Source organism: Pocillopora damicornis, chromosome 10, assembly GCF_964200805.1.
Source record: "Pocillopora damicornis chromosome 10, jaPocDami1.2, whole genome shotgun sequence".
Classification (NCBI taxonomy): Eukaryota; Metazoa; Cnidaria; class Anthozoa; order Scleractinia; family Pocilloporidae; genus Pocillopora; species Pocillopora damicornis.
In genome coordinates, this window is record NC_142679.1 from 7754183 (window position 1) to 7781727 (window position 27545).

Genomic DNA, 27545 nt, shown 5'->3' on the forward strand with positions numbered 1-27545 from the left:
TAATGTGTAACAACTATTGTTTAAGTAATTTATTAATTTCTTAGAGTTAAGTATAGTTCTAGATTTGAGTGTGCTTGTTAACTTACTCAGTTACAGTAAAGTACGACAGACAAAATGGAAAAAATGGGCAAATTTAATCTCTTCAAGTGATAGGCCTGACTAGCTCAAATTGGTATTTAGATCTAACTCATTTATGGTGTTTTTTACTTAAAGAACATGCCCAAATTTTCAGTTTGGTCAGAGAATTATTATGAATGATGCTGAATGACAGAAAAATTGTCTATAAGGTTCTACTTCTCTGCAATTTCAACATTTTCTGTAATCTTCTAACATAAATTGCAAGCAGTCAGTGTACTATCAACTCGCTTATCTATAAGGTGGTGTTCCTCATGCTTACACCCTCTTAGCTCATGATTTTACAAGCAAATGTTGGAACACAAGCAAACTGATAATGTCTAGATACAAGAGTATGTACATCATAAGTGGGCACTTCATGTGAAAGGACTGTGGTACTATTCTCCAAATGAGCCTCTGCCTAGCTTAACTCTGATTGGTTCTCCAAATTTTGGACATTGTGCAGTACATCAGGATTTACAGGCTCAGGTTGCCATAGTTATAGCTGACCAAGAACTAGGTGACACATTTCATGAGGAGAAGACCCACCTTTACAGCAGAGTTCTGCAGGTCATCTGTGAGACATTTGAATGATCTGAACGTAAAATACCAGTGTGGGTATATTGTGTAGTACCTTCTGCAACATTTGTCCCTATATTTCAGTTTGCAAACAACAGCCGTTTTTGAAAATGATGAAAGACACAGCATGTAGTCATGAATGTATATAGTGGTGTGCTAGGAATAAATGAATAGACAGAACTTCTTTAGTGCTCTGATCTGGAAACCTTCAAATATCATTTGTTTGGTAAGTAAGAACCTATTTTTGGGTTTGCAGACATTAATTTGGTGTTATCGATGAATGAAGGAGTTTGGTTTGATGTTGTTTCAAGTTTTCAGTGTCATAAATAAACATTGGGAATGCAGCTACCACTGGTCAGGCGTGTGACAAATTACCCTAGATTCAGCTGTTTTTGCAGTCTAAGTGAAGTAACTTACTTGTTATTATAATTCAGACTCAAATAACACTGAATGACAGGGGCCAACCTTTGAAATCCAATAATCCTACCAAGTCAATTAAAACTTGTGGAAGATGCAACAGTACATCATAACTACTGGAAAGATTGCACATAAAGTCATCTGATTCCAGTAAGATGCTTGCACCTCATACTACCTCTCCTCACCTCAGTGCAAGAAATAATGGAAACACAAATTTTCTTTAAGCTACAAAAAGACAGAACCATTTAAAATATGCATGACACAGACCCCATTTTGTTAAATCGTAGCATAGCTTCATACATCTTCTCTATGATATTCTCTAAGAACCTTTCAAGCTGCATGCTCCCCAGTTTCACCCACATTCATCAGTTCTTTAGAACAAAAATACACATTCACAGCCATTCCATAATTTTTCGAGCTTACAATGTGTGTAACTAACTATTGGAAAAGCCAGCTTAAGTTTTACCTAGGTCTAATAAAGTCCACAGTTAATTAATACTCTACTATTTGATAGCAGCTCTTTTTACCTTAATTTAATTATTGATAAAGACAAATTTTTCCAGTTTTTAGATCTACTTATAAGTTGAACTCTTGCTATATTTACAGAGCTGAAATGCAAGAACACTCTCAATTAACTCATTAACTCCTTGAGACCTACAGTTAAAAGAGTTGTCAAAGGAGAGTTTGTGCCCTTTTGTTCCTGAATTGTACTCAACAATGTTCTTAAAATGTTTTACATTAAAATCACTACTCTCACATTTAAAAATAATCTTGTTGCTTCACTCACAGTTTACTTTTGGCAAACTTAAAATAAAGCATAAATTGTAACAGTTCCAGTTTATGTTTTCTCTAGCCTTTTTTTTTTTTCAAAAAAAGAAACCAAGAAAAGCTATTTGTTCCTTTGTGAAATAATAAGACAAATGACAAATTTTCAGTCCTTTTCTTATTCAAGTACTTTCCAAACACAGAATGGCAAATGTTCCTGGCTGGTTTAAAAGAGGACTTCAAGTCAAAGCTCTCTGAGGACACTCTTTCCAGGGGAAAGCCCTTACTGTAATTTCCGGAATTAATGCAAAATACGCGCACCACAGCGGGTAATAGGGAGGTGCGGGTTATGTGACAATTTTAAAATCTACTGGTAGTTGAATTGAAAAAAATTATCACCAACATGTGTTTCCTTGATTTGAAAAATTGCGTACAACACCAGCTGTAAGGAGCCTGACCTCTATGAACAAACATGCGACACTTCCTGATAATGTTCACTCACTAAAACTTACTGACATCAACTGTTTTTAGTTGCAATGCAAGCACATTAGTTTCCAAGTTACATTAAAAAACAAGGTACAAATCAATGGAAAATATAACGGACTTTTTTTTTAAAATTACCAACTAAATTTAGAATCATTCAAGCCCTATTGAAACAACCCCTTTCACTTTGCAAGATTTTTTTGCATCATTTACTGAGTGACAAACAGATCTGTGACCACAATTAAAGAAGAAATGATCCGCTGGCAGATAGAACTGACATACATGTACATGCATGGGAGTCAAGCAGGAGGATACTGGTAGTCATGAACATCAAATCATCAGAGTGAAAGGGTTAAAACTGAATAGAATGCTCATTATATGTACCTAAAAATTATCCTAAAATCACACTAGCTAACAGAGTTCTTTTATGATCTTTCCACATACACTGATATGTTTTAAAGACTCCAAGCAAGTCATGATGGTGCTGAACTAACCAATCATCTCAAATTTTACCAGCAGGGTATCATTCTTGGTGTACTGTGGCTGACAAATCAGCTCAATGGGGGCAAATTTTGGGTAACCCAATCCATAGTAGTTGTGCGGTGCCACTGGTCTTTGACATGCTTGCAATTTAGGTTCAGCCACCAGGGTTTCACTGATATCATGATGCTCCCCTTCATCTTCAGATTGATCCAAGATGGACAATCTGAACTTTTTAGCAAATGGCCATTGTAAGAAATCGTCATGATCACCTCGCATCAAATGAATGAACAATGCCACATGTTTGCCAACACCATCTTCTACACCATTCAAGTTGATTCGCATGCACAGTTTGTACCCGGGATACAGACTGGTGTAAAATGGAGGGCTGTAATTTGTTGTGCTTGTTCCACTGATGGCACCTTGGCAACAATCTCCGAACTTTTCTATTCTCCAGGTATATGTTCCATCACAAAAACGTCCTGCTTGCTTCCTCAACCTATAATTTTAATTAGGAGAAGGAAAGTTGTTGCTGTTCATAAGGAAAAAAAAAGTCAAGTCAAGGTCACTGTTTTAAACTCAAGATACATGTAGCACAATGGATAGAAACACAGGCTGTGATGCTCTTGCCTCATGGATTTTAGATTTATTTTAGGTCAGTTTAAGTTGTACTAAAAGAAAGTGCAACCTTGGCAAATACGGGGACTGATTATTAGTGTTTAAAAATTTAGCTTCCCAAGCTAGCTTCCCAAAAGTGATCATTAGTTCTCCAGCTCTTGGCAAACTTACATAATTTCTTGTTCAAGTAATGGTGTCATTTGTGCTTCCTTAGTTGCCTTCAATTGGCGTTTCAGACGAAGCACCTCATTACTGAGCTGGGCAACACAATTCTTTAGTTCCTCTATTTCACTTTGCTGTTGCTGAATCAGCCTTCCTTCCAGGTATTCTTGCAGTTGAGGAAAGTTATTTCCAATCTCACTTTCTGACTTGTATTTTAAGCAGTCATCAACATGACTTGAAAGCTCCTCTGTGATATGTTTGTGGACATCAGATCGAAGACCCTGTAAAATTAAAGAGTCAGTGAGACAACTCACTGAAGAAGTTGCACATTAAACAACTTAAAGATAGTTGTGAGAGACAATGCATTTATTGTAATGCTTTCACAAGCCAAGGAAGGAAAATTATTCAATACAGTTTATTTAGTAGAAACAGAGAGACAGGAGGGGAGCTTGAGGGAAAAGAGGGCAGTAGAGGGCAGGAAGCAGGATCTATCTGAGAGCAGGAGCTGCAAACAGAAATTAAAAAGGGCATTCGTTTGTTGTTCATTACTGCTTATCATCCAGTCATAAACTGATACCCATCAAAGTTCTTTGACTTCCATTTAATGACCACTAAGGTGTAAAATAAAACTTTATAAGCAGGAAAGCAAAACTTTTTTCTCAGGTTGAAAAGAATGGGTGAATACTGGTGAAGTTGGATACCTATCAAAGTTGGTTTTGTGGTAGGTCATGAATGAATTTGTCAGTATCTATAAGTAAGCTGTAACAGTCAAATTCTCCAGTGAACAAGTTTTAATGAGTCAGGTCAAATGTTGTCAGAGGCTATGTAGATCAGCCTTAGTATTTTTTGGTGTGGCAATGAAAACTCAGTCTGTAGAAGACTTTGTTTCTGAAAATGCCTCACTTTGTTAAATCAGGATATTAGATAGCTGTATAATACCCGTGTATCAACATATGTACCACTTTCCACAGCTAACCAAGGCTTAATTTAATAACAGAGTACCTTATGATAACCAGTAACACAATGGGGAAAACAGACAAGGTGCACTTACTAATGGATTTTTCTTCATATTTATTTACCAGAAAAAAAACCCCACCAAAAACACAGGAAATGGCCTTTTTTGAGACCCAGAACCCCTTTTTTGGAGTGCCCTCACCACTCAATTTTTTCTAATTTCCTTACACCTTGAAACTCTCACTCTAAACTCCTGGTTTTAAATAATCTGAATATTAATTGAACATTGTGATAACCAGCAGAACAATAACATATGAAGATGCTCTACCACAACTTAAACTTTAAACACTCAAAAATACTAACAGTTTAACAATTCATTTGTGGATAACAGTGTAATTTTTAATTGCACTTGTTTATACATACAAGCATTTCATGCTGGGGAAGCCGCTAAGTTTGTAGGATGCAATACATTCTTACATTCTCACAATGCCAATTAGATTTGTGAATAGCACAATGCCCTGCAATGGATATGAAATCAGTGAAACTAGATGAAAGGAATTAGAAAGGAGTACTGAACTCTTAGCCTTTTCAGTTTCATTTCTAAACAGCATGATCCCAAGATCTTAGGGATTCATTAATGCAAGTAAATACACAAATATATGTCAAACTGTGATAGCCAGGTCAGTGAAAACTGGTGTGTAATCATGTTCACCTTGAGTAAATTACCTCCCCTCCCTTGAAAAAATGCAACACCACAGAATGGTCAAGAATAACATGTTTTGGCACAGCTTGCCAATAACCCAGGTTTCGGATCCTTTTTAATTGACCTGAAGACAAGAGTTATACAATTAAGGGTAGGTGCTGGGAGGCAGACAGGCACAACAGTACAGGAGGCAGGAGAACGTGGTACAGGGGATGGGAGGCTGTGACCCCCTATATCCCCCCCCCCCCCCCATTTACTGATAAAACCATGCATCTTTGAGCATAAAATAATTGTTTGCAAAAATAAGTTTCAATCATGTTAAGGCCTTTAAAAAGTTATGGGAAAACACTGATTAATTTTTAAACTTAGAAGTCTTGCTTTTTAGCTGCTGTAAGTATTAAATTCCTGAGAGCTCAGGACTTCATACTAACAATTAACATGAATGAGGAAGTAAAATTTCGTGAGTAACATTAATACAAATTGGATGAGAAACAAAACTTAAGACAACACAGAGAGATTTATTTCATCTATGAGAGTATCCATGGTTGGTAACTTAAACAGCTACACTATGGGAATTTCATACTTGTTATTTAAATTGTTTAAAACTTGTTCTTTCTTTTACAAAACCACTCAGTTGTCTACTTAAAAGTGATTTCTTTCAAAAATGTTTTCTTTTTGTGGTATTCCTATTTTAAAAACAACAGCAAGAACAATAACAACCAGAGAGAAGGTAACCCCTCAAACATTAATTAATTTTGGTAATTATATCTAAAATAAGGATGTTATTGTTTAAATGTACGATTACATAACAAAGAGAATCCTTGAAATCTGAGTGGCCATTGTCAAAAACCCAGACTGTATGACTTGCAAGCAAAACAATCCAAACATGAAACCACGTCTGTCAATACATGACAAGTCAAAACAAACAGTATACTGCAGCCCAAAACATTTTATCCATTTTGAAGCAGCCATGTGCTCCTTGCCTTTTTTTTATTACACAAATTCATGTCTCATTTATGTTTGATTAAAATATATGACTGTATAAATAGAAAAACAGTAAACAATGTATTTCCTTGTTTCTATAGTATTTCTATAGTCCTTTGTTTTTAACTCACAATAAGTTAAACTCCAGACAACACAAACCCTTTTTAATTTCCCATTATTTCCAGGTTTGAGTTATCAGGAGTAAAATTTATACTTGAATATCACATGGCCATATATATAATTATTCAAATAAATACCTCAAATGGGCATCCAGAAGTGTGTAGGGGGCATTTAATTCTCACATTTAAGCACACTCGTTTCAAGTGGTATTCCACCTAGCAAGGCAATACATAATATTATCAAAACCAAGAATATTTGCTTTAATTAATAGAAGCTATAGGCTATGCACAATATTTTATTGTACAATTATAAGGAAGTATGATAGGTAAGATGTTTATTAATCTCATTATAGATATTAAGGATAAGGTAGACATTCGCAGGTGTCCTTTGCAAAAAAATTTTTAACATGCTACTCAAAGCATACCACCGTAAAATACAGATATACATCACTAGAAAGGTTGTGAAATGTACTATTTGGCAAAAATTATTTCTTTTTGGCTTGATCTAATCGTAAACCAAATGGGGCATCACAATTCAAAATGGACAATGTTTCTTTAAGCAAATTAATCAAATGTCAAATCTGACTGCTCCTCTGCACAATTTCAATCCTGATGGGTTGGTCTGGAAGAATGTGGGAATTTTGCAATATTCTTACTGGTTGCTTTGCAATTTACCTAAGTTGCAACAGCTATACTGTATAATGACTTTGATAACACCAAAGTGATAGATAAAGGAAACTTTCAAATTCAGACAGAGTTCATGATGTAGTACATCTATTCAGTTATAGATCACAGATGACATCCAAATATGTAGGATCATCCTGTAGTGGATGTAACATGGAATCTGTTTGTGATAAATGGAAAGTATGCTACTTTGCTAATACTGCAACCAAATGAATGCTGAGATTGGTCAACCCTACACCAGGTTTCTCAAGGGGCATGTAGTTTCTCAAATTTTTGAAAAAGTGTATGTTTGCAGACCTCCTTTCACTCGATGATGGGCTGAAGAGAACAAATAACAAACCAAGATATCCTGTAAGTTGCAAAAATTTAAATAAAATGTGTTATTTACAGTTTGTGGGAAAATGTTTTGTTCATGACATTTTCAGCTTCCATCACAGTTGTATCAGCATTGTCTTGATGCACAATCCCTCCTTTTTTTTCTCTTCTTTGCTCAACTTTGTTATAGATTTCTGCCCCATGAACCCACAAATTGGAAATTTAAGAGGTTAAAATTTTGTACCTTGTACCAATGTCTACAGTCATTTTCACCTGCCTACACAGACCAATGATCTCCTCAGCCCATTAACTCCCCAAAAGGCTGAAGAGGAAGGAAAAAGGTTTGCACCCCACACAACAACAAAGATTGAAAGCATGGGTGAACAACAAGCCCCTGAAGGGACCTGGTACTGGGTTGGCCAATCCCAACATTCATTCTGACCTTAGCATTTGCAAAGTTGCTTATTGTAAAGATAATGAAAATCATTTCGTTATAATTTCAGATTCTCTGGTTCAACTGATATAATTACAGGAATTGCTAAATCAAATAAAAAAAAGACCTTACCTTGCCTCTCTCAATACCATCTTTCCCACACATGTTGCATCGTTGTGGATACTTGGAGCAGTTTTCAAAATGTCGCTTAAACAAAAAAAAAGGCATGATTCAACTATAACTGTTTAATTATTGCTTAAATTATGTCTCATGGTATAGATTTCGATCTGAAAATTATTTTATAGCCTCTTATAAGAAGAAGTTTAAAAATTAGGCAATAATAGAAAATTAAATTCAAGGAAGGGTCATAATTTTTTGGCAAATCACAAGATCACCAATGTTGGCAGTAAGCTTGGAGACAAAATTATTTCACACCATAATAGGATACTTAAAAATAGATGTGAGGAAAATGAATGAATCATCATAGACCCTGAAGTTTTCTTTAAATAAATTACTAACTAGTCCTTTCCTTAAGAGTTAGTCCCTACCTTTTTCCAAAATTACAAAACAGAGCTGAAAAAGGGGGGGGGGGGAGTTCCCAAAAACAAATAATCTGAATCAATACATGGTCTGAGCCTTCTGCAACTGTGCAACACCAATAAAGCCTTTGGAGTATACATCTATAATTACATGTAAAATGAAAAATGTCTGATCGAGTTCCTTGACTGTTGTAGCCAATGTACAATGTATTTATTGACTGAGTTTGGTCACACTGGACAGGAAAAATAGTTGGCTCACAAGCCAAATATTGTCCTGTCCAGCCTAACCAAATTCAATCAATAAGCTTTTCATTATATTGCCAATAACTGTTGAAAATGTTGTTCCACCCTAGTAGAATGTGATAGATGGGTGCATGAGGGACAACCACAAAAAATATTTTTCAATTCAAATTTTTTTGAGAACAAGAAACTTGTAATTTATGAGTATGAGTGCGTGACTGGAAGGCAAATTCTGACCAGCTCAGATCAACTCATCCTGCTCTATACAGGTCTGTTTTTACAAAGGCTTTCTACTAGATTGTGCGGGAGGGGTTGCACATCATATGATATATAGAGAATAATACATGGGCATGCATAGATATGGAGTTTCTCTTCGAGTGTTTAACTCGATAGCTCATGAGTGAGTGCAGCGAATGAGTGAGATGTCAAGTTGAACATGAGAAGAGAAATTCCATATCTACAAGCAACCATGTATTATTTTGTTTATCATATAAACACAACAGCCCTTTACTGGGAAGAAAAGTTGACTTCATTAGTGAATGAAAATAAATGAGTCGACAATCCTTAAGTAACAATTGTAGAGTGCGTTGGTGCTGACTCTTAAGATGGAAAAATGTGTTGAATCATGATTGCAAAAACAACAATGGTCGTAATTTTCAATTTACATAATTCTCATTTATTGACTTTGTCCTCACCGACAGAAGAAGTCTTTCAGGTAAACAGTCAAAATCAGCCAGTGGCAAATCTTCCAGTTGTCGATTTTCATTCTCAGCCGAGAGAAATGCTGGCACCAAAGCCACTGAATATGCAAATTTCAGTTTTTCTTCTAGTATATTGGTTTTCTTCCCCCTCTAGAATAGTTTGAACCTCATTGTCTCTCAGAAATACCGATGTTTTAGTGTTTTAGCTGCGATAATTCGAGAAAGCTCCGACAAGCAACTTAATTGTATTGAGAATCGTGAAGGCTTTGCTGTTCATTCATCAACCTGACCAAGTGGTGCCAAAGGCATGTGACATGTAAGCAGCTGATTAGCTATATCAACACAGGTGAAAAAATACAATATTTTTTCACACGTGTTGTTACTACTTTTCTCAAGGCCGGAAATCCTTGTATAACACCGCAGTATATGCGATAAATAGTATTGTCATGCCCATGTATTATTCTCTATATTTACACAATTCAGGGTTGCAAATAATATCAGTAGGGAATATCATGTGATTATAATGTATGAAAATAGGTAACAAATCTATGTCTACCTCCAATTCATTCCACAAAACTGCCTCATTACAATAATCACAGGAAATTTTCCTAAGCAGACATTCTGTTGCCGTGTGCTGCTGGAGATCTTTCTGCTTTACTTGTTTCCCACAGTCATAAGTGCAGCCAACCATAACAAATGGACACTCACTTCTGTGATCCTATTATACAGATACAAATTGGTCATTTTCAATTACAAAATTTAACCCTTTCTCTACCTGGAGTAAATGGTACTTACAGTTTTCTCTAAACCTTATTAGATTGCTAGTAGCAAAAGTAATGTGTAGAAAGAAAATTATCAAAAGTCGAGGGGGAACTTTTTGGGGAGCTTTTTAGTTTTTAGATAATCTAAGTATGTCTGCTAAGATGCTACGATTTTCATTCTCAGCCGAGAGAAATGCTGGCACCAAAGCCACTGAATATGCAAATTTCAGTTTTTCTTCTAGTATATTGGTTTTCTTCCCCCTCTAGAATAGTTTGAACCTCATTGTCTCTCAGAAATACCGATGTTTTAGTGTTTTAGCTGCGATAATTCGAGAAAGCTCCGACAAGCAACTTAATTGTATTGAGAATCGTGAAGGCTTTGCTGTTCATTCATCAACCTGACCAAGTGGTGCCAAAGGCATGTGACATGTAAGCAGCTGATTAGCTATATCAACACAGGTGAAAAAATACAATATTTTTTCACACGTGTTGTTACTACTTTTCTCAAGGCCGGAAATCCTTGTATAACACCGCAGTATATGCGATAAATAGTATTGTCATGCCCATGTATTATTCTCTATATTTACACAATTCAGGGTTGCAAATAATATCAGTAGGGAATATCATGTGATTATAATGTATGAAAATAGGTAACAAATCTATGTCTACCTCCAATTCATTCCACAAAACTGCCTCATTACAATAATCACAGGAAATTTTCCTAAGCAGACATTCTGTTGCCGTGTGCTGCTGGAGATCTTTCTGCTTTACTTGTTTCCCACAGTCATAAGTGCAGCCAACCATAACAAATGGACACTCACTTCTGTGATCCTATTATACAGAGACAAATTGGTCATTTTCAATTACAAAATTTAACCCTTTCTCTACCTGGAGTAAATGGTACTTACAGTTTTCTCTAAACCTTATTAGATTGCTAGTAGCAAAAGTAATGTGTAGAAAGAAAATTATCAAAAGTCGAGGGGGAACTTTTTGGGGAGCTTTTTAGTTTTTAGATAATCTAAGTATGTCTGCTAAGATGCTACGATTTTTACTTTGTGTTAAAGAACACACCTTTTCTGATGTACGTACCTTCAGGGTAAAGCACATCTCTTTTCTTACTAAATAAACCTTTACCAATATGTTTGTAAAACAATTATTGATTTTCAACTGAGTTGATTGTTGAATTAGTTTTAATTACTGTATGTCATTTTCTAATTAAATTTTCTATTAAATAATAATTGATAAAATACAGATCCACTCTACTACTGTTAATTTTAATGTCTTCTGTTTTCAAGAAATAATTATAGCAATTCCCACAAAGTTCACATTCATTCATTCCATTCAGCAACCTATAGGCAAAAGAGATTTTCCAAATTGCAAAGTGACCATTTTCCATTTATTTTCTTTGTTAGGAAACTCAGGACGGTGTAACAACCTTATATTTCTGACAAACTCAAGAGAAAATACCTCTAACTCTCCAAGGGGTCCTTTCCAAAGGCATTCGTTTTCTTCATTTGCTTGACAAAAAACCCGAAAGGTCATCATTTCTCGTTCTGCAAACTTGTCTGGGTATATCTGCAGTTAAAATATGTAAGTGATGAAAAAATAAACTTATTTAATGATTGACAACTTTGTGCAATGCACATGTACTTGGGTTCAATTCCACATCACAAAAGGTACTTTGCCTTTTGCTTCAAATTAACATGATTTCTCGCACAATTTGGTGTAAATAAGCACTTTTAAATTTTTCAAAGACTACAAATTTCACTCGCCCTCAAGGTGAGTCCTTGAAATCATGCTATTATTGTTTTGCAAAAAATATGGTGGTTCTCTACCTTTCTATGTACAGAGGGTCCCCAATAGGGTTCTTTGATTCTGCAATGTGAACTAAAAATGTATCTCAATCCTGTAATCCTGACAGCCAATCCCAATTCCCATCATAAATGTTTGTTCTTAGTCCATTTCCTCAACTCAAAAGGCCTTTTCAGTGGGTGATGAATTTCACAACCAGAATTGATACATTGAAGTCTTTGCTCACTGTTAGGCGTAAATTTATCTATTTTCACCCCAGTGATATTGTTCATTAGCAGTTTTCAAAGTTTTACAAGAATGACGCATGCTAGTCACGATAATGACTTCCTTCTGTTTAACTATGATCATGGAAAAACATATTTTTTAGTAGAGACAGGTCAGTATTAAAGAAACAAATAACAACGTCAACAAGTGTATCAGTAAAACAACAAAATCTGACAGCAATCCCATTGGTTCCACAACAAGGAAAATAAAGAAAAATTGACTGAATGTAATTCTGCTGTTGAAGCGAAGACTTCTTCTGAAGCAGGAAAATCTTCCATGATAAAAGGAGCCTCTTGTTCTAAAGATGGAATGCCGCCATCATCACATCCAGTCTTGTTGTCTGGAAATGACTCATCTGTTTCTTCATCTCTGCTTGAGAATCATACTCTAATATCTCATTTTCCTCTTTGTCTGTTTTTCCCTTTTTTTGCTGCAACTTGAAGCCAGAGAGTTCAAAGCTGAGCAGTGCATGTGGCTGAATCCCTTTCTGATCAAAGTTTGACAGGAGAGTTCCAGGTTTGCCATCTGAAGCACTGCTACACCAAATTTGTTTGCCTAGTCCCTCATCTTCTGTATGCTCTGTGGTGCTATCAGTACAGGTGATAACATTTGAATACCAGTGTAGCTGACAGGATAGTGGCACTTTGGGTGCAGGATACCAAGACTTTGGATTTGTAAAATAATACACCACCCACTGGGTTATCATCTTTAAGCCTTCTTTGGGTGCATTTCCAACATTTCTTGCAAAATTTAATACCATGCAAAGTGGATCTTTGTAATGTATGCACAACCAAGTGAATATTCTCCACATCTGTTGTCATACAACTCATCAGGTTGAGGATATTTATGAAAAGAAGAGAAATATGATCCCCGATAAAAGATGACAAAAAGATGACACTTGATGTGCAGACTAAAAGTGGGGTTCACTGCACTTATATTTGAGTCACAGGTACTTCAAACTAAAGGTAAGGATGTTTATACCATGCTGTAGTACTTTCATGGCCAACCTTATTGGCTAATACCTTGATCACAACTTGTTGGGAAAATATCATGCTGTTTTCCTGATACCATTTTCAAGGAAACAGACAGAAAATCGTGGAAGCGGAGAGCTACTGAAGAATGGCCGAATATCTCACTATATCACCGAATCCGTTTCGGTGAGATTTTTTCGCCATTCCGCGTCGAATTTTTTTACTTCTTGTGCCGACAACAAAACTTCTTTTTACTTTCTCCTATGTACTTCTTTCCCTTTTTATTTTTCCATTCACATTCTAGGTTTAAACGCAAACAGATAGCAAAGATCTCCATGTGCAAACAAATCGGGAGATGTTTACGCGATCAAAATTCAGGATTTTTGCCGCAAGAAACCCTTCAGGAGTCATATATGTGGACGGTACAATTTGGCTATTCGCACTTTGGCAGGCTAAATAATTCAATGAAAAAATATGTTTTGGTAAAAAACTCGCGTGTGTTTCAATATTTTACCAAAAATTTTCTTGGAAACTATACTTAAAATAACGATGCCTAGTTTGACATGTTAAAAAAATTCCCACAACATCTGTCCTCGAAGGTCTGCGTATCCTTAACACAAAAGTTAAATAAATACCTGTGACGTTGTGACGCTTTCATTGCACCTTTCCTCTGGACATTCGCTAGGACCACAGTTCCTTGAAGAAATGATAAAATTGTATTTTAATCATCTTGTGTAATGTTATAAATGGTGTCCTAACCTTGAAAGTATATACTAATAATCGCGCTCATAAACTCGTCTCAGTTGTTACACTTAAGACTTGCTTTAGGAAATCTGAGCCCAGGGTCAATTTGGTTCCTTGTCAGCGTCATGGTCGCGGGCGAATTGGGGAGGACGGTAAGGAGGTAAGGAAAAAAGTTTCCGAATCATTTGAGTCGTTTTCCTCGACAGCCGTGATGTAGTAACTCCCTTACGGCCTGCCCAACACAAAGTTACATAGCACTAGACTAAGTGAAAAAAAAGATTCAGGCCTATACGGGATTTGAGCCCATAACCTCTGCGATACCGGTGCAGTGCTCTACCAACTGAGCTAACAAGCCAACTGGGAGCTGGTCACTGTGTTGGTTCCAAATAAACCCGTGAAGTGGTGAATAATAACAGGTAATTTCGTAGAGGGAAGCATAACGCAAATTACATTGCAGAAATCAGCTATTTCAGTGTAGTTTTTCAACAGATCGCCATAAAACTCAAATAAATTTAAGGTGCATAGTTAAATCGGATGATTTAGGACATTTTAAGATTGTTTAGAAACTTTCTACTTTCAAATTTTGTTTCGCCAAAACTTCGTAGTATTCCATTATTTTTTCGGTCAACCCATCAAAATTGAGAAGATTGTCGCTTACCTCATAGAGTTAACAAAGCAGCGACGACAAAATCTGTGACCACAGCTTGTCTGCACTGGCTCTCGCAGCCCCAAAAGACAGATAGAACATTTATATTTGCTTTCCAAAGGTGGATCAAAGTATTCGTCATATCCTTCAGACCTTGGTTTAACTCCGTGTGATGAATCCAGCTCAGCCGAGGTATCTGTTGTACTCGAGGCTGACATGGGGCTGGTATAAGAAACGAACCGAAAAATAGCGGGTTAATCAGTGCTACTCTCCACGTTTGGTGGTAATTTCGCTATTTGTCACCGCAAGTTACGATCGCTTACATGGTAGCGTGTGGTTGAACTAATAACATTCGTGAAAACCTCGTTTAAAAAGGCTTGTGATTGGCTTGTAATTGGTCGCCGGTGATATATGATAAGTTCACCGATTGGTAAAAATGTTGCGGGGAAACCCCGAATAACCCGTCAAATTGAATCAAAGTAATAAAATTCCCAATCCCGATGCAGAGAACTGGTTAAAACCGGTTCGACGAGCTTTGACTCCGTAAATTTTTATTTTGCCTGGTGTGAAACCCTGACATGATTCGCAACAGCTTCCGGTTTCTGGCGTCGCTAACGCGTATGTGTTGTCGTATGTGTTGTCGCGTCGGGTATGAAGGGAATAGCTTGAAAACAAGTGTGATTCTTCGAACAGAACATGTCAAAAGGAAGACAGTCGCGTGGAGAATGATCAACTATGAGTTACCGTATTCTTCAAACAGTGTTTTATTTGCGTTTAATAATTTTCCAGTTCAAAAAATAGAACAACGAAGGCTTACGAAAAAGGCAATTACCCATGTGGTAACGAAGAGAAATTCCCTTGTGGGAACGATTGCAAATCCTCTCGTAGGATTCATGAAAATTCACTTTTTGGGAACTGTTGAAAAGTCCCTCATACGAACTGTTGTCAAAAGGATTGAAAATGGGTTCATGGATGTTTCGAGAAGAACATTGCTCGCGTGATATTTGCGTTACGTTTAAAAGTCTATTTAGTTTAATATTTCACTTTTTCTTTTCACTTATTGATCACCTTGATTGACACTGAAATACGAGTAAGTTGATGGTTTTTAGTTAGTTTTTACACGTGTCGTGTCGGAAGTATGAATCAGGATAGCTTTCCCGTTTTTGATGATTACACAGTTTAGTTTAACTCTGGAATCCCGTCACGAAGTAAGTCAGTTGTTTTAAGTCGTTTTTGGTTTCCTTAGGCTTTGTTACATTCAATTATTCGCGTTGATTTCTGTTAGTGTAATTTCTGTAAGACCGCATGTAATTAGCGGTTAAATCTGTTCGTGTTTTTGCCCCCGCAGGGCTTTTGGCCCTAGAGGGCCAAAAACCCGAGGAGGCACCTTAGGACTCCCCGCGTAATATAGAGGAAGACTGGAGAAGAGGGAATGTGGGTATTTTCGGTAGATCATAACCAGAAAAAATCTCGATTTGATCGCTTGCACGGCCGCAAGGTATCAACGTTTTTCCCGCAAATGGTCATGGGCTGCCAGTAAAAAGACACGCGCGCGAGGACTTTTAGGATCGGCGTCTTTGACACGAGATTTGTCATAGTATAGAGGAAGACTGGAGAAGAGAGAATGTAGGTGTTTTCGGTTGATCGTAACCAAAAAAAATCTCGATTTGATCGCTTGCACGGCCGCAAGGTATCAACGTTTTTCCCGCAAATGGTCATAACTACACAACTGTAAACAACAAGCCCAACTCAAAAAAAAAAAAAAGAAAATGGTACTGTAGGGCGGGGGCAGCTCTAGTGAGAACTATAACTAGTTAAGATTATATGATGTGCTTAGGTCTATTATTTTTGGTTAGGTTCTGTTGTTTAGGAATCTTATTTATTTTATTGTTTCAGATCGAATAAAATTATTGTAAAATTTATACGATTCGGGATTCTTCAGAGTCACGTAATTTGGTTTTCATCCGACGGACCAATGGAAAATCCTCAATTTCGGAACGATGGAAAAGGCGACTTTTCAACTTCAGAAAGGGCATTCAATAACACTGAAACACATTTGGAAGCTGTAGTAAATCGTACTACATATGATGTTTCTCATGATTCTAGCCTTAGAATTAAAGTTGCAGATTTTCAAGAGGCTTTAAAATTGTAAAATATTGGCTTAGATTATCAAGGAACAAATCAAATTTTGCTAAGCAAAAGGTGAAAAGAGATCGAGCACCTTCAAGGGTAAATGTCAAAAAAATGATGATTGCTATGAAAAGTAGGATCCTGAGACAAAAAATGAAGGCGACTGTTAGGAAAATTGCTCCAAGATCATTGCTGTTTTATTACCTTGCAACGAATTATACATGGTGGCGTTTGGAATATCATATAAGAAGTGATTGTTTCTTTACTAAGTATTTCTTTCGTGGTTTGAAAAAAATGGTGCATTACCGGCCACTCGCCAGTAACTGTAGGTGTTTGAAAAGAGCATGCTTATGCCTTAAAGGAGCTGTAAAGCAAAAACAGTCCAGCATATTTATATTTTTTAGAGCAACAAATCTATACGTAGTAATGAATTTGTTTCAGAGAAATTCTTTTTGGTGGAGAGAAGGCTTTTACTATCTGGTGATGTTGAATTAAATCCAGATCCACTTCCAATTGAGAATTCACCTTTACTTCTGTCGAGATTAAATCAGCTGGGTTTAAGGCCACTGGATGTAGGTGGAGAAGGCGACTGTTTTTTTAGAGCCACGTCACATCAATGATATGGTGTTCCTGATTATCATTTTCGAGCTGCAGGAGTACAGTATTTGGTCGATCACTCAGAAAGATTTATTGAGAGTAATACTAATAGATCATGGATAGGCTATTTAAATAATATGTCAAGATAAGGTACATGGTGTGATGCTCTTATAATACAAGGAGTTGCAGAGTCAATGAATCTTATAATTCACTTCGTTGAATCTCATCATAACTTTGCTGAACAAACTCTTATACATCCCTTAAATTGCCTCAGAGGTTCAAGAACCATTTTTGTCATAGGTCTGTCAAATTGAATTCATCACAAAATTGTCAGTCATTTTAATAATACACAGACAGTTGGAAACATTGCTTATATATGTATACCAGTAGAGAAAAGTAACAAAACAGGTAATGTGCCTTCTCAGACACAGGAAAAAAAGTGAAATACCAACTTTGGAACAACATAGGATTATCAGTGGTTTTTTACTGGGATTTCACTGGAAAGTTATTTACTATACCAACATTGGGAAAATGATATAAAAACCAATGTTGGTATTTGAAATAAACTTTCCAATATTGGAAAATGATGATTCTCATTGGGATATTATTGGAAAATTGTTTTAGTTTTCCAACCTTGAAATATCAAAATTACTTTTCCAGCCTTGGAATATATTGATACTGTTTGGAAAACTATTGGAAGAATAGTTTTAAGTTACCATCCTTGGTACACTGAAATAATTTCCCAATACTGGAATATGTTAATATTAGACTGGAAAATTACTGGAATTTTGAATACGTTTTTTCCAATGTTGGCATATTTGATTAATTTTCCATTATTGGCAAACAATAATACTTATTGGAATATTAGTGGAGGTTTTTTTTTGTCAATCTTGTTTTATAGTTTGTTTTGCCAGTCTTGGTATATTGAATTATTATGTAATGATATAAAAACTATTGGTATATTAAATCCAGCAAAGTAATACCACATTTGCCTTACCAAAATAAACTTTATTTTTTTCCAAAATCAAATTATAAAGTGATAATCTCCTTCTTTCAGTTAAAACAGATCTGTAAGTCAAGAAAAAACTGAATAAAGCTGTAACCAATAAAACATATTTTATGCACAGTTTGTAGCTTCTTGAATTTAGTTTTATAAACCAAACAAAAGGTTTGCACTTAAACTGTCACTTATACTTGTAATCACTTTTCAAGATATATATATTTAATTAATAACATCAACTTAATTTCATATGGAAGATTAGCTAAACTATACCCATAATGGTAACTTAGTAAACAAAAAGTCCTTATTTCAGAAACTGTCAAAAACTGTCTAATGACTTTGAATTTGTGCTCAATCTATTTTCTCAGCATTTTCTTCCTCATCACTTGAAAATGGCTTACTAGGTGGCTTACCAAAGAAGACACTTAAGCTCTTATTGCTTTTAATTCCTGTTCTTTTAACACAATTGTAATTTAACTCTTGTGCAGGGTCCCTTGGAACAACATACTGTTGCTTTGACAATTGCTTCGCTATTCAACATGCCAATTCATATTTACCCATTCCTCATGTTTTGACTTTCAGATGTTTTTCTAGAGGATTAAGATTCCTATTAATAGATGAGTAGTCAAAGGAATTAACACTGAATGCAACTAACAAAACAACTTTGGCTGCTGTTTTTGAGATTTTATCAATGTTGCGCTCCACATCCTGCTCTGTTTCAGTATCAACTTAATTTCAAATTTCAACTTAATTTGATATAAAGATGAGTTAAACTATACCCATAATGGTAACTTGGTCAACATGTCCTTATTTCAGAAACTATCAGAAACTGTCTAATGACTTTGAGTTTGGATTAAACCATATTCTCATCATTTTCTTCCTCATCACTTGAAGATGGCTTAGGTGACTTATCAAATAAGAAATTTAAGCTCTTGTTGCTTTTAATTTCTGTTCTTTTAATACAATTGTAATTTAACTCTTGTGCAGGGTCCCTTGGAACAATATACTGTTGCTTTAACAATTGCTTTGCTATTGAACATGCCATTTCATATTTACCCATTCCCCGTGTTTTGACTTTCAGATGTTTTGCTAGAGGATTAAGACTCCTATTAATAGATAAGTAGTCAAAGGAATTAACACTGAATGCAACTAACAACTAACTTTGGCTGCTGTCTTTGAGATTTTCTCAATGTCGTGTTCCACATCCTGCTCTGCTTCAGTATCTCCTGATTCCAATGTTTCTGTATCTCCACCTGAAAGTAGATTGAATTGAAAAAATGTCACTGACAAAACTGTACCATATATCACTTGACACTTGACAAATGAAGGACAAAAAAACATGCATAAAAAGACAAGCCTGATTCATTTCAGTCATATACACTGTGGTAAAGGTTTGCACAAATCATAATTCAAAGCCAAGTCTTGTAAGAATGTTCTGAGCAAGTGTACTAGTATAAGACCACATATAGTTAACCTCTCTTCAAAACAACTTGGCCACCAGTTTTCTTTCAAGTTAGACTTTGGTGAAAGTAAGCATACAGAGAAAATTATGGGACTTTTCTAGATTTCTGAGGGTAAAAAGGTGCCTCTTACTGACTGTAAAAAAGCACAAAGTTAAAAGTAACTTGTCTAACTGTTTATAAGCAACAGGTTTGGAAGGTTTGCTTACTATCGTCAGTGCCACTAGTACTTGTGCTTGGTGGGCTTTCCATGCCTGACTTTTTTGCCCTCTTAGCACGTGTATGTTCAACCTAAAAAGTTGAAGTAACAAAATTTTGATCTAATTGTGTTCCATCTTTATAGGCTATGGGGAAGACTGGGAAAAACGGGAAGAACTTTTTAAAGGGGATATGAGAAGGAAGTATAAATGGGGCTCAAGTTAAAGACACTACTCATTTGATTTTCTTTCTTCACTAGATGTACTCCTCATAAGAGGAAGCCTGTTCACAGGCATATTAACACATGATATGAAGAAAATGCTATTTGAGCATACACTATACCTCAAAATCATAGCCATCAGTTATTCTGCAGTTTTTTTCTTGAGACCACTGGAGGATATGTGATCGAATGGCTTCTAGAAAAAGGAAAGGAATAAATCATCAGGATGTTTACAGACTTGAGGAATACACATATTTAAAAGCTATATAAGTCTTTCTGATTTTCTAAACTGTATAATGAGAAGTTCTTTAGGAGAGCTACAAAGTGTAGATACAGTTTATATTTTGACCTTTAAGAACTTCCTTGACTTGCTGTTATTTTTTTTTTCTATAATTTACTCACACAGAGAATCAGCTACATAAATTTTATTACCTCGTCCAAATCCGATCTCAGGTATGGAGCAAGTATCAGCTAGTCTTGATGCTAGCTCTTCCAACTTCAGTAGGTTGGCCTGGTTTTGTTTGAAGTAGATTTTCTGATTTCCTGGCCAAATCTTGCCTACTTCTCTTCGTACAACAGCAATCCTATTATATCAGGTCAATCAAAGTTATTCATTTTCTAGCCTTGTTGTAAGTAAAAGAATCTAATTGTAATAGTATTAAGTGTTGGTTTTCTACCTACTTTGTACGATATAAGTTCTTGTTACACTCTGACCATTTACGCTGGTCTGATTTCTTCACTTTCTTTTTCCACTGATTGTTGAACGTCGAAACGTTGAAAGTTGAGGTTCCTGCTTCTTGATCCCTGTCAGCACACATTTGTTCAGTGCCTGGCATTATTAATGAAAGAAATTATTTTGAAAGAATTAAATTAAAATCTGACCTAAATAAAGACTAAAACATGGAGATCATTTGCATCACTACTACTGGTCATTTTGCTTCTTTCCTACTAATTAATGAAAACATGGTAGGCACAAAAGTTATACAGAGTGTGCCTCATGTTCAGTTAATTTAAAATTTGCACTGTCAGGACTACATTATTTTATCCAGCAAAGAAATCCAAAATGGACTATTGCAAAGTAACTGAATTAACTTGATCAATTTCTGGCTCTCGGAGAAATGCAATTGACTTCCCAAATATCCCGCTGGTAGAAAAGTTAAATCCTCACAGTTATTTTACAGTACTGCTCAAGACCAAGGCTTACTTGCTGGTTGAATTACTTCCTGAAACGCTTGGATAATTTCCAGCTGTCTCCCAACACTCGTTATGCCAATATCTTTTAACACTTGGCGGTCCACCATTGGTAACGACTTTCCGGAAATTTCGGCTCCTGTCAAAGCGCAACGTAAAACTGAACTGGATCAAAGCTTAATTTTTAGCTCAGTTATATCAGGGTCCACTTATCACAAAATTTGCTGCATATCAAGTTCCAATATTGCGGCAGCACATACCTTTCATAAGCGAAATTTCTTCCTTTTTAAATTTGTCAGTGTCTGTCATCCACTGTGTTAGATCAGAACAACTCCATTCTGAGAATAAAGATTTAAGAAAAATATGCTTGTGCACAACCAGCTACAGTACGGCAGTAGGTTTATAAAGCAGTGCGAGCTATTTACCTCTGAAATCCTCCGGCAGAGCAACACCTTCATCCATATTAACGCTGCTTTCTTCCGTATTTACACTTGTCGACATATTTGGGCGGCTAAAAGAAAAATAAAACTCTTTCCTACACTACAAAACCCGGAAAAAAGTGCCAAACACCTTCGCATCACTGGCGTAAAACCCGGGCGCAAAATGGCGGGAGAATTTTCGTTCTATCGCGCATGCATAAAGCCATGAACCGCTGGTCACCATGACATCGGCTCCGGGATGGAAGATTTGTCGCGGGAAAAAATGGCGTGCAAAAACTTAGACGAAGAAACTTGCCCTTCCGTTTGCTTTTGTACAGTGAACCACTGACATTGACATAGTTTTACCACTTCAAAATGTAAGCAGGAAAGTTATGCTCGTTCCTCATGCAGATGAGGCTGCTAGAGGACCAATATATGTGGTAAACGATTTCATGAGAAGGATTTTTCCAATCAGTGCTGGCACAGTGGTCGTCCCTTATTATCCTGTACGAAATGATATGATTGAAGTAAGAGGTGATGATGAAGATTCACTGTGGAAGGCACTTGTCCTTGCCTTCAATATGAGGCAGAGAACTGTGACTGTTCAATTTTTTGTAAAACATAGTGGCACAATATGGATACCAGAGAATTCACCAGCCCAAGATGTTGATCTGAATAGTGTTCTTGGAATTGACTTCATGGGAGAATGGGCCACTTGTTACACTCGCTGGGAGGAATTTGAGCTTTAAGCACAAATATTATTGTACATGTGTAAACCTTTAGTAAACAAGTCTATTTCCAAGCCCCAAAATGCTACCCTACTTCGTAGTTACTACAATAATTATAAGTTGTGTATAAAGCAGAAATAAGAATTAACACTTCTAAACATTAAATTTGTATGTGCAAGAGTAATTTGTTAATTCAGGTTTATTTCAAGGTATTTATTGCTAAGAACATGCTGTTTGGCATGTAATGGCCTGCTTCATGCACCATGATTTAATCATTTATTTCAATGTGATGGTTGCAAAGTTAGCTAGCAGTGATATCTTGGAGCATTTCCATTAATTAGTCAATTAAGGTCTAGAGATAACTCTCATGCTGGTATTTCACAAACAATAACTTGCTTTTTTTCCCAACATTGGGACATCTACCACACCTTTACTTTTATTGACAATGTACCAGTTTTATTCCAAGTTTGCAGAATTAATTGAAGAAAGAAACCACCAGTGAATTCCCTGGAAAATCACAAATTTCCATATTTTGTTATCATTGTTATCATTGGATTGTTAAAGTTAGAAGTTTATATTCTTCCATTATTACTCCAACTTAGGAATATAATTGTTTACTTGATTAACAATCCAGTCAATTTCCTGAAATACACCTATGTTGGTATCACAAAACCTTGACTATTTACCACTATTTACCAGTATCAATGGCATCTTTCAGAAAACAGATATTACTATACCAGGAATTCACAAAGCTAGGAGTATTAAATGCTTAATATACCAGTAATTTTCGTTAAATATCCCCATGTTGGTACACCTTGTAATTGACTATTTTGCCAACATTGGGCTAATAATGGAAGGTTTTAACCAAGCCTGGAGTATAATATTATAACGATACCAGTATGTTCCCTGTAATCTTCCAATGTTGGTATGCTATTATAGTAATTAATTTCCCATTTTTGGATTATCATTGTTAAGGACATCATTGGAAAATCAAACATACCAATTTTATTCCCAGATTGGATTTTAAACATATCAATTTACCTACAAATTTCCAAGAAAACTCCAATGATCATTTAGTATGTGTTTCCCAAGTTTACCAATGTTGGATTTATATTGGTATCACCAATATTTGCCAATAATATTCCAATAATGGTATCTTAAATTAGCTATTTACCAATGATTTTCCAGTTTGGTATCTCTATTTTTTTCCTGTGAGAAGTCAAAAACTTGTGCTATCGAGGAGGAGGAAAACTGCACAACTTATATGCGACAATATATGAGAAAGAGAAGAGCTGACGAAAGTAATGATGATAGAGCAAAAAGATTTAAAGTACAAAGAGATGCTTACAAGGAGAGAAAAGCAATGTTAGGGCATGTCATCTCTCTGTTTCACAGTCTTGTATCTAAAGGTCCAATATATACATGTAGCTGTTGTGACCAATTATGGTATAGGCATAGTGTCTGTAGTGTCCCGTATGTTCATTATTATTATGGGATATAGTAGCGGAGAGAGCATGTGGTAAGACGATATAAAACACAATAAAGATTACGTTGTTGTTACAAAACGGAGTTGTACAGTCAATACGTCAAAGACACCACATTTGGCGACGAGGATAAACGATATTCAACTTGCCGTACGGCTGCTGAAGTGGAAACGAGTTCAAACAGTGGACAAAACTCGCACAGATGGCCGTATGCTTAAGCGGATTACCTGGATTATCTGCGTTCGACGCCGTCGGCGAACCAGCTACACTCGCCCAAAGATGGTTAACTTGGAAAGAAGAATTCGAGCTTTATGTTACTGCCTCTGGAATCAGCGACCCCACACAAAAAAGAGCACTACTACTTCACCTAGCCGGCCCCAAAGTCCGAGATGTTTTCAATAATTCCATTCCTGCTACAACACGAGGCGAAGCGAAAGATTACAAAAAAGCTATGGACTGCCTTTCAGAACACTTCAAGCTCAAAAAGAACGCCCCAATGGCCAGACAAATATTTTTAGCGGCTACTCCATTACCTGGTGAAACCGTCAACAATTTTATTACTCGCCTGCAGAAACTAGCAGAACATTGTGACTACGAGGGCGAAAGGGACAACCAGGTGAGAGATCGCGCCATTTCTTTTCTGAAGGACAAAAATCTCAAGTCAAAATTGTACCATGAGGAAACACTGCCTCTCAGCAAACTCATGGAAATCGTTAGCCAGTATCATGACAAAGAAGCGCTTATCCTCATTCCCGAAAGCCACGTAAACAGCTTGTCCCGTGATCCAAAACAAGGGGGAAAATGTTGGCGGTGCGATAAAGTGGGTCATTTCGCGAAAGAATGCCGTCGCTCACGTGACCACAAATGCGGAAAGTGCGGGCACATCGGTCATTTTGAAGTGTGCTGCCACTCCAAGCAGAATAAAGGACGAGACCCCAGCCAAAGTTCAAGTCGTGGTCGCGGAAACCCACGAACAAAACCTAGCCGTGGACGAAGAGGAGGAAATTCAAAGGAGCAACGTGATGTACACAACGTGTGCGAAGACGCGAGTGCAGACGAGCGCGTAAACAGTGATGACTTCTACGTGTTCAGCACCGGGAGCACGGATGGAGAGAACACCATGGAACTCATGATTGAAGATAAGCTTGTAAACATTGTTATAGACTCTGGTGCTAGCTGTAATTTAATGTCAGAGGAAATGTTTAATTTTGTATCGGGGGGCAAGGCTAGATTGTTGGACTGCAATAAGAGAGTTTATGCTTATGCTTCTGTACAGCCTCTCCAGCTTAAAGGGAAATACTTTTTTAACGTACAAGTACCACAGACCCACAAATCCCTGTATACTGAATTTTATGTAATGTGCGGTAAGGCAGCGACGCTACTTGGTCGCGAGGCCTCCGAATTGCTGGGCGTGTTAAGGGTAGGCGTGTCCATTAATAGCTGTGATGTCAAATCTGATAGCATGGAAAGCCTCACAAACAGTCTTGACCGAAAAGCCCTTCTGAAGTCCAAATTTCCAAAAGTATTTCAAGGCCTCGGCAAGCTCAAAGGATATCAGCTAAAACTCCACATTGATGAGAGTGTCCAACCAGTCGCTCAGCCACTACGCAGAATCCCTTTTAGTAGAAGAGCTAAGGTCACCGAAAAGCTAGAGGAACTACTCAAACTTGATGTCATTGAAAAGGTGGAGGGACCAACCAGCTGGGTGAACCCCTTGGTTGTGGTGGAGAAGCCTAATGGTGACATCAGGATATGTCTTGATATGAGGCAAGCAAATCAGGCCATCGTACGGGAGAAGCACCCAGTACCAACAGTTGAAGAGACACTCCAAGAAGTCTCCTATGCCAAAGTTTTCTCAAAGCTAGATCTAAATATGGCCTTCCACCAAATTGAGCTACATCCAGACTCTCGGGATATCACAACATTTGCTGCGCCTGATGGTTTATACAGGTACAAACGCCTGCTTTTTGGCGTGAACATGGCCACAGAAAAATTCCAGCAGATCGTGTGGCAAGTAATTAAATGCTGCCCGGGTGCCTACAATCTCCATGATGACCTGCGAGTCGTAGGGGCAGACGACAAAGAACATGATGAGAATTTAGACAGGGTCATGCGTAAACTGGAAGAATCAAACCTCACCTTGAATTATGACAAATGTGAAATTGGTGTTAGCAGCATGGTTTACATGGGTGATGTACTCTCTGGCGAGGGATTAAAAGTCTCCAGTGAACGAGTGGAAGCTATCGTTAAAGCACCAACGCCCCAAAACCAGTCTGAAGTAAGAAGCTTTCTCGGTTCAGTTCAGTTTTGTGCGAAGTTCATCCCAAACTTTGCAACCATATCAAGTCCATTGTGGGACCTAACCGGCAAAGATGTTAAGTGGCACTGGGGTCCAAAAGAAAAAAAAGCCTTTCAAGAAATCAAGGGCCTGCTAACCAGAGCACCAGTGATGGCCTACCACAGGCAAGGTGCCACAACACGGCTCACAACTGATGCTTCTCCTGTTGGAGTTGGAGCAGTTCTGGAGCAAAAACAACGAGACGGGACCTACAGGCCAATATATTACGCTAGCCGAAAGCTTAGCAACGTTGAAACAAGGTACTCCCAGTTCGAAAGAGAAGCTCTAGCTGTCAGATGGGCTTGCGAGAAGTTTTACCTGTACCTGTATGGAATTAAATTCGAAGTCCGCACTGACCATAAGCCGCTAGTCACAGTACTCGGTACAAAGTCGAAGCCTCCATCCGCCCGGATAGAAAGGTGGCTCCTATACTTGCAGCAATTTCAATACACGCTGACGCACATACCAGGCAAAGATAATCCGGCAGACGTCCTCAGCCGCCTGCCTATTGGCTCAACTCAAGATGACGACACCAGAAAGACGGAAGATTTTGCATACAGCGTGGCAAGTGCAGCAATACCAGCCGCTTTGTTGCCGAAGCAAGTTGAGACTGCCACAGCAAATGATCCAACTTTACGGATAGTGCACAAAGCTGTGATCACTGGTGACTGGACCCAATTGTCAGGCACCACCTACAAAGCAGTTAAGGAAGAACTGTGGGTAGTAGGACAAGTAGTGATGAGAGGGACTCGCATTGTAATGCCTCAGAGCCTGTGGAAACAAACCATCATGTTGGCACACGAAGGTCATCAGGGCATGGTCCGTACTAAAGCCAGGTTGCGGGAAAAAGTGTGGTGGCCACAAATGGACAAACAGGTGGAGGATGCCATACGTTCATGCCACCCCTGTCAACTTGTGGGACCAAGATCAAAACCAGAGCCTGTGAGGTCAAGCAGTCTACCTGATGGACCCTGGCAGGAGATCTCAGTGGACCTTCTTGAAATCTCAAACGGTGAACACCTTTTAGTTGCTGTCGACTATTATTCTCGTTGGCTGGAGGCTATTCTCCTAAAGAAGACAGATGCCCGACATGTGATAAAAAGCATGGAAGCTATTTTCAGAACACATGGACTACCAGAAACTCTGCGCAGTGACAACGGACCACCATTTGCGTCAAAGGAATTTGAGGGCTTCCTAGAATACCTGGGAATAGACCACAAGAAGGGCATACCCTATTGGCCACAGAGCAACGGAGAGGTAGAACGCGCAAATGAAACAATTTTGAAGATAGT

At 37.4% G+C, this 27545-nt stretch overlaps 2 protein-coding genes and 2 long non-coding RNA genes across 5 annotated transcripts in view; 2 read left to right on the top strand and 2 right to left on the bottom strand.

The window, feature by feature from the left end:
- Positions 1 to 1100: 1100 nt before the first annotated feature.
- The window catches only part of LOC149038706 (TNF receptor-associated factor 6-like), a 33437-nt gene continuing 6992 nt past the window's right edge, over positions 1101 to 27545 (bottom strand). Inside the window, exons 2-9 of the mRNA XM_089184027.1 lie at positions 14501 to 14710; positions 13734 to 13794; positions 11519 to 11626; positions 10721 to 10882; positions 7943 to 8017; positions 6517 to 6594; positions 3628 to 3899; positions 1101 to 3337 (exon numbers count right to left, since the gene is read on the bottom strand). Of these exons, the coding sequence (XP_089040153.1) occupies positions 2848 to 3337; positions 3628 to 3899; positions 6517 to 6594; positions 7943 to 8017; positions 10721 to 10882; positions 11519 to 11626; positions 13734 to 13794; positions 14501 to 14710 (1456 nt within the window). The 3' untranslated portion in view covers positions 1101 to 2847. The remainder of the gene's footprint in view (positions 3338 to 3627; positions 3900 to 6516; positions 6595 to 7942; positions 8018 to 10720; positions 10883 to 11518; positions 11627 to 13733; positions 13795 to 14500; positions 14711 to 27545) is intronic.
- On the top strand, positions 14105 to 14633 carry LOC149038707 (uncharacterized). Its single transcript, XR_016180230.1, has 2 exons — positions 14105 to 14258; positions 14508 to 14633. It is a non-coding gene; the product is annotated as an uncharacterized LOC149038707 (long non-coding RNA).
- Positions 15055 to 16636, top strand: LOC149038708 (uncharacterized). The gene is made up of 2 exons (XR_016180229.1): positions 15055 to 15696; positions 16385 to 16636. It is a non-coding gene; the product is annotated as an uncharacterized LOC149038708 (long non-coding RNA).
- LOC149038709 (uncharacterized) lies at positions 18203 to 23644 on the bottom strand. Of its 2 annotated transcripts, none has more exons than XM_089184024.1 (8): positions 21710 to 23644; positions 21545 to 21622; positions 21298 to 21423; positions 20775 to 20922; positions 20526 to 20677; positions 20216 to 20286; positions 19885 to 19966; positions 18203 to 19468 (listed from the first exon to the last, which is right to left on the bottom strand). In XM_089184024.1, the coding sequence occupies exons 1-8, from the start codon at positions 21783 to 21785 to the stop codon at positions 19365 to 19367; spliced, it is 837 nt and encodes a 278-aa protein (XP_089040150.1). In that variant the 5' UTR covers positions 21786 to 23644; the 3' UTR covers positions 18203 to 19364. The 2 variants fall into 2 exon arrangements, with proteins under 2 accessions (XP_089040150.1, XP_089040149.1); XM_089184023.1 differs by having other exon boundaries at positions 20216 to 20289.

Bases quoted from the DNA above. Each gene is read 5' to 3' on its own strand.
- LOC149038709 (XM_089184023.1), bottom strand. From the start codon at position 21,785: ATGTCGACAAGTGTAAATACGGAAGAAAGCAGCGTTAATATGGATGAA. The intron at 21,623-21,709 runs GTAAATAGCTCG...CTTTATTCTCAG, and splicing joins TCTGCCGGAGGATTTCAGAG to AATGGAGTTGTTCTGATCTA. The intron at 19,967-20,215 runs GTATAGTGTATG...TCAACTTTTTAG, and splicing joins CTGATGGCTATGATTTTGAG to GTTGAACATACACGTGCTAA.